The 12341-nt window shown below is 50.4% G+C and overlaps 2 protein-coding genes across 2 annotated transcripts; both read right to left on the reverse strand.

Annotated features, from left to right (window-relative positions):
- Window positions 1–514: 514 nt before the first annotated feature.
- On the reverse strand, window positions 515–3422 carry LOC102447967 (protocadherin alpha-8-like). Its single transcript, XM_006135112.4, has one exon. It carries the CDS (start codon window positions 2957–2959, stop codon window positions 515–517), a length of 2445 nt encoding a protein of 814 aa, XP_006135174.2. The 5' UTR covers window positions 2960–3422.
- Window positions 3423–8649: 5227 nt separating this feature from the next.
- Window positions 8650–11222, reverse strand: LOC102448216 (protocadherin alpha-8-like). Its single transcript, XM_006135113.3, has one exon. The coding sequence runs from the start codon at window positions 11131–11133 to the stop codon at window positions 8650–8652; it is 2484 nt and encodes an 827-aa protein (XP_006135175.2). The 5' UTR covers window positions 11134–11222.
- Between the last annotated feature and the right edge of the window lie 1119 nt (window positions 11223–12341).

The following is a 12341-nucleotide window of genomic DNA, read 5'->3' on the forward strand; positions in this document are numbered from 1 at the left end:
GATTAACAGTAACTAGTATACCAATTTAAAAGTGACTAAAAAAAACCTTATTTACACAGTATACTATCGAGCTGTGGAACTCAATGCCTCTAGACACGCAAAAGACCAAGAATTTCTCGAGGAAACAATAAAATATCAAGGTGTATCTAGAAAATTAAAAATTTCAGTTAGTTTAGAAAGACCGAAACTCCACTAAGAGCTATAAACACCGACACTTTCATGACATGAACTAACACGTAGCTGCCACGGGCCACACTTCCAGGCCAGGATTTCCAGCAATTGCCCATTATGGAAATCCCTGATCCTTCCTCAGAACTATCTCGTACTGGTCACCGGTGGCGGAGGAGGAAAGGACAACTACTCTAGTGCACGCCAAGTTTTATTAGTATTTCATACTCTTCAAATAATCTTCAATCCCATTAATAATACAGAACCTACCCTCCTCTATCTAAAGCAGCGGGAAAGTGGCCTATAACGGAACACAACTGAATGTAACTTCTTCATACTAATTGTCTCAAAACACATTAACGAATTCACATCTCTTGAAAGGCACAACACCAGAAATCAAACCGATGAAACTCACCTGGCCAGATGCATTTGGCGTCAGTCCCTGCCCCTTCCCTGCCTCCCCGTTCTCCGCGGAGCTCGGGCAGACGGGGCTGAAAACCATCAGGTCGCTCCGGACGGTGCCTTCCCCGACACACACCAGCCGGCTCTGGCGCTGCGAATAGGACCAACTCCCCGTTTCGCTCGCGCTCGCCCCCGGGCCTTTCCCGGGCCCGCACGTCACTTCCGGGGCCCCCGGGCAGCGCAGCCCGACGTACAGGACAATCACCAGCACGAACAGCCCGGACACCGAGCAAATGGCGATCATCAGAGACACGTTCATGGCGCCCGCCGGCCCTGCGCTCCCCGCACGCGGCGGCCCCGACTCCCAGGCCACCGCCTGGGCACGCTCCGACAGCGACAGGCTCACGGTGGCGGTCGCGGACAGCGCCGGCTCCCCGTGGTCCCGCACCACGATCACCAGGCTCCGGCTGGGGCCGTCCGCCTCCTCCAAGGCCCGCGCCGTGCTGATCTCCCCGCTGTACACACCCACGCGGAAAGGCCCCGCCGCCCGCGGCTCCTGCAGCTCGTAGCGCAGCCAGGCGTTGTAGCCGGAATCCGCGTCCACCGCTCGCACCTTGCCCACCACGTGCCCGGCGCCGGCCGACAGCGGCACCAGCTCGGGCCCCAGCGCGCCGCGCCCGGACCCAGGCGGGGACACCACGGGCGCGTTGTCATTGGCATCCAGCACGAAGAGCTGCACGCTCACGTTCCCGCACAAGGCCGGCAGCCCCGCGTCCCTCGCGCTCACCTCGAACTGCAGCACCTGCAGCTCCTCGTAGTCCAGGGGCTGCAGGGCGGACACCTGCCCGCTCTCCGAGTGCACCGAGATGTAGCTGGACAGGGGCCGCTCGCCCACGCGCCTCTCCACCGCCCAGTAGCTCACCCGCCCGTTCGCCCCCAAGTCCGGGTCCCAGGCCGACACGCTCAGCACAGGGGCCCCGGCCGGGTTGTTCTCCCGCACGAACACCGTGTACACGGCCTGCGGGAACGCGGGCGCGTTGTCGTTCACGTCCGACAGCGGCACCACCAGCCGCCTGCTGGCCCACAGAGGCGGGGCCCCTTGGTCCCTGGCCCGCACCACGACCTCGTATTCAGCCACGCGCTCCCGATCCAGCGCCTCCGCCACCACCAGCGAGTGGTAATTCTTAAAGGTGGACACGAGGCGGAAGGGCAGGCCCGGCCCGATGGAGCAGCTGACTTTGCCGTTGTCTCCCGAGTCCCGGTCCGAGACGCTCAGGAGAGCCACCACTGTCCCCGGGGGGGCGTCCTCCGGCACCGGCAGCGACAGGGAAGTCACCGCCAGCTCGGGGGCGTGGTCGTTCACGTCCAGCACTTCCACCAGCACTTTGCAGTGTCCGACCATAGGTGGGGTTCCTTTGTCAATGGCTTCGATTTGAATTTCATATAAATTAGTATCTTCAAAATCCAATTCTCTTTTGATTCTAATTTCCCCGGTATGAGAATCGATACTGAACACGTCTGTAATTTCGGGACCAGCAAGAGCACTAAAGGAATATGCAATATCTTTATTAATCCCCTCATCCAAATCGGAGGCGTTGAGTTTGATGACTAGCGTCCCAAGTGTTGTGTTTTCCAGTAAACTGACCTCGTACACCCCTTGAGAAAACACCGGCGCGTTGTCATTGACGTCCAGCACCGAGATCACCAGCTGCGCTGTGCCCGTCAGCTCCGGTTTGCCCCCGTCGGTGGCCGTGAGCAGTAAACGGTGCTCAGGGGTTTCTTCCCTATCAAGAGGCTTCCTTAACACGAGCTCAACAGATTTGGTTTTCTCGTTTTTCTTTTGCAAGTCGAGGCTGAAATAGTCACTGGGGCTCAGTGTGTAGGTGAGCAGCGAGTTTGTGCCAATATCTGCGTCAGACGCGCCCTCTAGCGGGAACCGCGAGCCCGGCAGTCTGGATTCTGATATGAACAGCCTTAACTCGCTCACCGCGAACGCCGGGGCGTTGTCATTGATGTCCCGTATCTCCACCTCCACGGGGAACAGCCGCAGCGGTTTGTCCACTAGCACCTCCAGGTCCAGGGCGCACCGGGGGCTCGGCCCGCACAGCTCTTCCCGGTCCAGCCGCGACTTCACCAGCAACGCGCCGCTCTGCGCATTTACCTCGAAACAGTCTCTGCCGCCCTTGGCCACCGCCCGCAACCGCCGAGACACCAGCTCCGCCACCTCCAGACCCACGTCCTGGGCCAGGCGGCCCACGAGCGTGCCGGGCTCGGCTTCCTCCGGCACGGAATAATGGAGCTGGCCGCCGCTCGCCGCCCAGGCCGCCTGGAGCAGAACGCAGCGCAGCAGCTGCCCCGCGCCCAGCGCCTCTCGCCGCAGAAGGGCCATGGCAGATGCGATCCGAACTGAGCCAGCTGACCAATAAAATCCCAGGTTTTGGCCGAAAATCAATGCGCGGAACCGACCCTGCTGCCAAGTCTTTGTATTTGGAGCCCTGCGTCAGGCAGTGCGGGTGGGTCCTGATTTCCTCCGATGTAAATGTGGGACGGGAGGAGGAGCTGGGTTTTTCCTTTCGCAGGGAAACCTATTTTCAGTCAACAGCGACACCTAGCGACGGAAATACAAAGTCGGCTACTAGCTATTTATGGTCCTTCTATTGAATCTGTAGGAGCTTTCCTCTCTCCGGAGACACTGTTATGCTTTGGTTTTAGGGCTCTCACAATAACTCCTCGGTCTTTTTTCCTTTTTACCCTTTTGGGATAAGGGCTCTTTTGTTCAAATGTTCTTAATTATTGCTGTCAAGCACTATGAGCTACTGTTCTAAGTTGTCCTGTCATCGGAACTTCGCATCAAATGACAAAATAAACATTGTAAGTCTGGAGCAATGGCAATTCTGAAGGCTGTAGAATGTGCGATCTAATATTTTTGCAGTCCTCAGGTTGAGGTTCTTGTAGTCTCATTGAGCTAGTGCCAGCCAAGTTAGAATTTAAATTCATGATCTCTCATCCTTGTTTTGTCTTTTGAAAAGAAGTCACAGTACCAGCTGCTAGAGAATGACATGGGTATTATATTTCTGTGAATGTGGAAAGTGACAGATGGGAAGGTATTCCATGAAAGATAAAGTAATGCATCATTCTCGGCGGAGTTCAGAAAAGAGAGAACCTTCATTTGGAAACTTTCCACCTTCTTTCAGAAAGCACATTGGTGAGTCTCTTTACAGGTTTATCCCTACTACAGAATGGCACCACCCAGACACAGTGAGCTATGGTAGGCCTGCTAACTACAGTTATATGCAAGTCAGGCATTGTGACAATAATTGTTAGTGAAGTAAAAGTGACAACACAAAGAGTTTCCCCCCTTTTCCCTTACTGTCTGCTCATTTTATTTTGTAAACTGATTCATTTCACAATAAATATTCTCTTACCATTACAGGCTTACACATAATAGACATTTTATGGAGTCTCTTTCTGTGTTTAAACAGCAATTATCAGGTAGAGATCAGGTGACCCTATATTGTGACCGATCACTACACCTCTAGAGCTACACTCCACCAGCAGTGCCCATCGAAAGTGAACCAAAGGGCCTCCAGAGCTCGCCTGAGTGTAAAACCAGCAGGAAAAACCATGATGGCCTGGCAGATCAGATCTTCTCCATTCAGAGTCCACCGGTTACAACTCCTCACCCAGGCCTCCGCTACATACTCATTACTATTCTTAATGTGTTGCATACTGGAAATATGAAACTTTTGGATCTAGTTGGTGCTCATTCAGTTGTTCTGAAATCCAGGACAGGGCACAAAGTCCTACCAGGAGATGCTAATGGGAGCTCACTTGACTTTATTGTTTTGAAAGTTCAAATCCAGAAAAGCTGCACAATGAGAACAAGGCTCACCCAGAGCCAGGATAATTATTTGAAAGTGTGTATCAAACAGATGACATAGAAGACAGAGCCAGAAACTCTACCCACGTTTAATGCATTTACCAGAAATGGAGAGAGGCAATAACTTGCTCCTACGGCCTCCCTTTTGAATTAAATCTCTATAAAGGCTACAAGTGCTGCCAATGATCTAAAAAGACCCAGAAAATCCACCAGCCAAAAACTATTGAAGGAAACTTGTTTACATTTTTAGGAGAGGGAACAGAACCTTCACCTTGCCAGAAGAATGGAGTCTAACCCATATATGCTAAGTCAGTACACACAGCAAATGTAAAAGTATGTATTTAATCCTGTTTATGAAATTGCAAAGGGTTATTATTATTAACTCTTAGAGGACTTAACCTTTCAGACTGGAAACTCCATTTTGTATTGCAAGCTCTCTGTGACAAGGTCTGTCATTAATGATTTGTTTGCCCAGAGCTTAGCACACATTGTCTTCCTCATTGGGTAATTTCCAATGTTTCCTTATTTCAAAAATCAGGAGATGACACAAAGTCCCTGGACATATTGACTTGACGAAAGGAAAATCTCCAGGATTCTAAGAAGCCAGGTCACAGATATAGAAGGATCATTACAAACTTTGTAAATAGGCAAATTTATCCTTTAAATAAATCAATAACCCCAAGTGCAGAATTAAAATAAGCAATATAATGAACTACCATTGGTGAAATTGAACATACATGTATGATCAAAGGAAAGAGAAGAAAGAAATAAGACAAGGGGGAACAGGTGGGGTTTAAAATGTCTATATCAAGATACACTAAAATGCATGAAGGAGGTGGGAGAGCCTACCAGTAAGTCACTTTTGGGACATTGTCCCTAAACAATTGCGAGTGATAACAGAAGCCCCAATTCTGTTAACTGGGTTATACCTACCACTGAACATTAATGAAATAAAAATCAAACTAATAAATGCTACAGCTGGTCTTGCTACCTACAAAAGAGAAATCAGTATCTAATAATCATAACTCCCACCTTCTTGATGAATGTCACTGACATAATAGCTCTGTCTATACTGTGATTTATGCCAAGGTACCTCTGCATTGCCTGAATACTGACAAACACGTACCTGGAATCAATCAAACTCACCTGTATGTTAGCATTCTTACACTAGATATTAGGATTATAATAATGTGCTTCTTGTTTAGACTTAATTTAATACTTGTACCTTCCTGTATGAATTAATCCCACTTTAAACCTCACTAACCCATACTGTAAGATAATATTTGAGCATTTGCATTGTAAGCCTCGATAACTATAAGCCACAAGACATGAAAAAGCATTAACTGGAGTGAAGGAGTAGTTTCTATTAGAAGGTTACAGATTTCCCACTTGAGGGGGGAAAAAAAGCCCTTGGAAACCAGCTGAACTATCATTCAACATCAGAGAAGAAAACATGGTGTTAATTGTTGTACTCTACCCTGGCTTGCCATCCTTCCCTCTCCTCCTTTTCCCACCAATGAAGAGAAAAGATGAAAGTGAATGCCTCCCATCTGCTAAGTTTGCACTTCAAGCAGAAGAAGAGAAGAGATTTTAAAAAACTAACAAAAAGGAACTGTATCTTTATGCCGCTTTGACTTAGAGATTTAAGGATGAAGAAAAGATCCTCAGTGCTTAGCCCAGGTTATCCCTAAAGGACCTACAGAATTTGCTCATTACAGAAGCTTCTATTATTTGTTTGAAATTTAAACTTGGAACTCATTTGTCTGTATATGTGATTACCTGTTTTAACCTTGAAAACAATGCTCTTATTTCCTTTTCATAATACATCTTTACATAGTTTATTATATGATTGCCTACAAATAATGTTTTTATATGAAATCTAAGATGCAATTGACCTGCAGTCAGTGAGTGATTCCTTGGGACTGGAAGTAACCTAAGAATCTTTGGTGTGAGGAACAACGTATCCCAAATGTAAGTTTCCCTGGGTGGAAAGACAGATTAGGCTCTTTGTGACTCCAAATCAAGGTTGTTATAGTGCCTGAGGAGTTTACACGTGATAGCCAGTCAGATAAATATAAGTACAGAATTCAGTTTACATTTGGTGCCCTGTTTTCTAATAACTAAAGTGAGGCCACTGCAGAACAGTTTGATACATACTATTAGAATGGAAAAATCAATATACAAATAAATATACCTATATACGTATGTATGTTTGAAGGGAAGCAGCTTTTCTGATAACCACTGGACAGCAAAATGTCAAGCAATGCTTACATTCTCTCTAATGCTCAGAAGGCTTTTGACCGGGTTGTGTGGCTTTTCTTACTTCAATGCACAACAATATTTATATCCAGCCTTATCTTTCAGCCCTATATTTCTGATCTACAGAGTGGTCCCTGACCAATGTTATAAACATAGGAAGAAGAATGCACCAGGCATACCCAATGCTTCCTCTATAATTTGCTTTTATAATAGGATATATCACAAAGTGTTATTATAAGACATTATGCTTTATTTAACATGGTCTTAGAAATCGATGTGATCAGTCAAAGTTATTGAATTTGGGCCCAGGTTTCCTTACACAGTCCTCACACAAAGGCTACCAACTGCCAGCTCACCTCACTCAGTAGAAAAGGAGCCAATGAAGCTCTAGATTGCAAAGGTTCCTACCCACAAAGCTTCGGGAGATATCCACCTTACTTGGATGGGATACTCTAGCTACCTAAACCACAAAGAGACACAGGAAGTTGTCAGAACAACTAGATCCGTGGTCACCAACCAGTAGATTGCGATCTACCAGTAGATCTCGGAGGCTCTAAGAGTAGCTCTTGAGCCCTCTCTGAACTGCACTCCTCCGCAGTACATTTACATTAGATTTCCTCATTTGAGGAGCAGCTACTCACCGAGCAACAGCACAGGTGAGTAGCTGCGAGGAATTGTGGGAATTTTTTTTTAAAGTAGCAGTATAAGGATTGGGGATAGCAAGTGATGGAAAAGAGGAGAATAGAGGGGGCGGGGCTTCAAGGAAGGGGCAGGGCGGTAGATCTTGGCTTGGTCTGTCATTTAAAAAGTGATCTTGGGTGTAAAAAGGTTGGAGACCACTGAACTAGATGAATTCCTGGCTGTCTGCTCATGTGTATCTTTCCTACATGCCTGAGTCCTGACTTTCTGCTTGGTCCCGATTTCCTAGTCTTTCTGAACCCTTTGTTGGCATGAGTCAGTTTCAACCAATTTTTTAAGGATCCATTCATTTAACCCAACTAAGACTGCAGGAAGACAGACATCTCATATATTGTACTCTGTTCCAAAACCCTTTTGCATCCACTGGATAAATGCTAAGTACAGCAGGAAATTTAGGCATGCATAGGCTTCATTAAAATATTGCAAAAGAATCCAAGTTTGTCACAACATCATTTTCAGAAATTATTCACAAACAGGAGTTTTCTTAATAAAAGAACAGCAATTCTGAAACTGAAAGTGAAGGGAAAAGATTTAGGATACTTTTTCATTTAACAAACTCTTTTAACCAGAGTTGCAGTAAGTGACTGTAGAAAGATCCTGCCAAAAGTGTTTGTTTTCTGTTGATTTAAAAGAAAAAAATCCCTTTTAATTGAGAGTCATTAAATTTTACCTTACCCAAAACCTACAACTCATCATATTTTTTCAGTAATTGTGTCAACATCTTAGTTTCCTATCAATTGTGGCTATCAGTAACTAGTATAACATGTTAAAAGCGATTAAAACATATTTACAGTACACATTCTCGACCTGTGGAACTCAATGCTTCTCGATACAGAAAAAAACAAGAATTTCCTGAGAAACAATTAAAGATCAAAAGTGTATCTAGAAAATTTAAAATTACAGTTAGTTTAGAAAGAAAAAAAACTGCACTGTGAGCTACAAAACCGGAAAGTTTTATGACATGAACTAACACGTAGGTGCCAGAAGGTCCATGTATAGGCCAGATTAATTGCCCATTACAGAGATCCCTGAGACTTCCTCAGAACTATCTCTAACTGGTCACCTTCGGAGGTGGGAAGGACAACTGCTAAAATGTACTCCAAGTATTATTACTACCTCTTCAAATAATAATCACTCCCATTAATAATAAAGAATCTGAAACTGCCCTCCTCTACCTAAAGCAGCGAGAAAGGGGTTTGTAAAGCAACGCAACTGAGTGTAGCATCTTCATATGAATTGTCTCAAAACACATTAACGAATTCACATCTCTTGAAAGGCACAACACCAGAAATCAAACCGATGAAACTCACCTGGCCAGATGCATTTGGCGTCAGTCCCTGCCCCTTCCCTGCCTCCCCGTTCTCCGCGGAGCTCGGGCAGACGGGGCTGAAAACCATCAGGTCGCTCCGGACGGTGCCTTCCCCGACACACACCAGCCGGCTCTGGCGCTGCGAATAGGACCAACTCCCCGCTTCGCTCGCGCTCGCCCCCGGGCCTTTCCCGGGCCCGCACGTCACTTCCGGGGCCCCCGGGCAGCGCAGCCCGACGTACAGGACAATCACCAGCACGAACAGCCCGGACACCGAGCAAATGGCGATCATCAGAGACACGTTCATGGCGCCCGCCGGCCCTGCGCTCCCCGCACGCGGCGGCCCCGACTCCCAGGCCACCGCCTGGGCACGCTCCGACAGCGACAGGCTCACGGTGGCGGTCGCGGACAGCGCCGGCTCCCCGTGGTCCCGCACCACGATCACCAGGCTCCGGCTGGGGCCGTCCGCCTCCTCCAAGGCCCGCGCCGTGCTGATCTCCCCGCTGTACACACCCACGCGGAAAGGCCCCGCCGCCCGCGGCTCCTGCAGCTCGTAGCGCAGCCAGGCGTTGTAGCCGGAATCCGCGTCCACCGCTCGCACCTTGCCCACCACGTGCCCGGCGCCGGCCGACAGCGGCACCAGCTCGGGCCCCAGCGCGCCGCGCCCGGACCCAGGCGGGGACACCACGGGCGCGTTGTCATTGGCATCCAGCACGAAGAGCTGCACGCTCACGTTCCCGCACAAGGCCGGCAGCCCCGCGTCCCTCGCGCTCACCTCGAACTGCAGCACCTGCAGCTCCTCGTAGTCCAGGGGCTGCAGGGCGGACACCTGCCCGCTCTCCGAGTGCACCGAGATGTAGCTGGACAGGGGCCGCTCGCCCACGCGCCTCTCCACCGCCCAGTAGCTCACCCGCCCGTTCGCCCCCAAGTCCGGGTCCCAGGCCGACACGCTCAGCACAGGGGCCCCGGCCGGGTTGTTCTCCCGCACGAACACCGTGTACACGGCCTGCGGGAACGCGGGCGCGTTGTCGTTCACGTCCGACAGCGGCACCACCAGCCGCCTGCTGGCCCACAGAGGCGGGGCCCCTTGGTCCCTGGCCCGCACCACGACCTCGTATTCAGCCACGCGCTCCCGATCCAGCGCCTCCGCCACCACCAGCGAGTGGTAATTCTTAAAGGTGGACACGAGGCGGAAGGGCAGGCCCGGCCCGATGGAGCAGCTGACTTTGCCGTTGTCTCCCGAGTCCCGGTCCGAGACGCTCAGAAGAGCCACCACTGTCCCCGGGGGGGCGTCCTCCGGCACCGGCAGCGACAGGGAAGTCACCGCCAGCTCGGGGGCGTGGTCGTTCACGTCCAGCACTTCCACCAGCACTTTGCAGTGTCCGGACAAAGGGGGTTGTCCTTTATCCGTAGCCTCGATTTGAATTTCATATAGGTTCTGTGTTTCAAAATCCATGTTTCCTTTCACTCTCACTTCACCGGTGTTAGCATCGAGGCTAAAACTGTCCTTTATTTTGGTAGAAGCGCGGTTATTAAATGAATAGGAAACGTGCTGATTGATTCCCTCATCTAAATCCGTGGCGTTCAGTTTGATCACTAATGTCCCATTGGCCGCGTTTTCTAACAAACGCACTTCATAGACGGGCTGGTTAAACACCGGCGCGTTGTCATTGACGTCCAGCACCGAGATCACCAGCTGCGCTGTGCCCGTCAGCTCCGGTTTGCCCCCGTCGGTGGCCGTGAGCAGTAAACGGTGCTCGGGGGTTTCCTCCCTGTCCAGCGGTTTCGTTAATACAAGGGCTAAAGATTTTCTTTGCTCATTATTCTTCTGCAAGTCTAGGCTGAAATGTTCATTGGGGCTCAGTGTGTAGCTGAGCAGCGAGTTTGTGCCAATATCTGCGTCAGACGCGCCCTCTAGCGGGAACCGCGAGCCCGGCAGTCTCGACTCCGCAATAATTAAATTATCTTCATTCACCGCGAACGCCGGGGCGTTGTCGTTGATGTCCCGTATCTCCACCTCCACGGGGAACAGCCGCAGCGGTTTGTCCACTAGCACCTCCAGGTCCAGGGCGCACCGGGGGCTCGGCCCGCACAGCTCTTCCCGGTCCAGCCGCGACTTCACCAGCAACGCGCCGCTCTGCGCATTTACCTCGAAACAGTCTCTGCCGCCCTTGGCCACCGCCCGCAACCGCCGAGACACCAGCTCCGCCACCTCCAGACCCACGTCCTGGGCCAGGCGGCCCACGAGCGTGCCGGGCTCGGCTTCCTCCGGCACGGAATAATGGAGCTGGCCGCCGCCCGCCGCCCAGGCCGCCTGGAGCAGAACCCAGCGCAGCAGCTGCCCCGCGCCCAGCGCCTCTCGCCGCGGACCGGCCATGGCGGACGCCGATTTCTTCGAATATGCAGCAATTCCCATAAATGTGTAACCCGCTGGAACCGGATAGTTTAATTCCAACGCCGCGATGTAAACGCGCCCTCCCGGCCGCCCGCCCGGCTGCGTATGGAGCTCAAGCCGCAGCCTCTAGAGTTTTCCCCTCACAAGCCTTTCGTGGGGGAAGAGCGACACCATGTGGCTGATTGTCCCGTTTCAAGGCAGCCTCACAGCTAATCGTTCCTTCCCTAGTAATTGCCTGTGACCTCGGGTCCTTCCGGGGAGTTCCTTTCGTGCCTTCCTGGGTTGGAGTTGAAAGGCGAGTGTGTGAGGCGTTGTGCGCTCTGTAGACTGAACTCAAACACCTTGTCTTCCTCGTTCCGAACAGCCAAACTTCCGGGCAAAGCGGGTCCGGTTCGGTGGTTAAATTGGCCTGACTCCATCACCGTAAGGCTTCGCCCCTTAGTCTCATCCTCACGCTGTTCAACCGCCACCATCTCGCCGGGTAGGGAGAGCCCAGGGCCGAGCGACTGATAAGCCCTTAGAAATGGAAGGCAGAGTTGCGAGAGGGGAGTTGGGCGCCTAACTTTCATTGCCTAGCGATGGGATTGAGGGGTCTCGCTTCAAATTAAAGTTCAGTTTTGGCTGGTTTCAATCGGGCCTTGTGGGTGACGGTCTCCTGCCTTCGCCCCCACTCTATTGTCAAGCCTTGTAATTAGCCTAATTGCAAAAACCTAGGTTCTAGGTCCAGTCTATGATACAATGGCTGTTTGACTGTATCTATTGTACCAGATTTGGTCCTGTTGCCACCCGGAACGAGATAGCTGCGGAGTTTAACTAACTCCCAGTAGGTATCTAAAGCGGAAGGTTCTCCAGTAGGTAGCACTTGGCTGTAGCTGGGCCTCTGCTCATATGAATGATGATATACATACAATCAAGGTCAATGACTGTGAAATTCATGTAATACTCCATTCATAAAAATGAGCACATATATATACACACACACACAGTTCTACACACTGGCATATCGTGCTACTTTAAGCTATGGCAGCATAAATGCAATTTACGATGTATTATTGACCCATCTACATCCGGCTTCTGCCAGTTGGAAGCTTGGAACAGAGAGAGCCTGGGTTTGCATGCTTACATATCTTGGCTAGGATGGACCAATCTCCCTCAATTGATCCAGTTCTTTCAGGAAGCCTGTTACAGTTTGGTCTTCACAGCATCCACGGGCAACAAATTCCACGGCT

The sequence above is a fragment of the Pelodiscus sinensis genome, chromosome 17 (genome assembly GCF_049634645.1).
Source record: "Pelodiscus sinensis isolate JC-2024 chromosome 17, ASM4963464v1, whole genome shotgun sequence".
NCBI classification, from domain to species: domain Eukaryota; kingdom Metazoa; phylum Chordata; order Testudines; family Trionychidae; genus Pelodiscus; species Pelodiscus sinensis.

What these genes read in the sequence shown, in the direction of transcription:
- LOC102447967 (XM_006135112.4), bottom strand. Translation starts at nt 2,959, where the DNA reads ATGGCCCTTCTGCGGCGAGAGGCGCTGGGCGCGGGGCAGCTGCTGCGC.
- LOC102448216 (XM_006135113.3), bottom strand. Translation starts at nt 11,133, where the DNA reads ATGGGAATTGCTGCATATTCGAAGAAATCGGCGTCCGCCATGGCCGGT.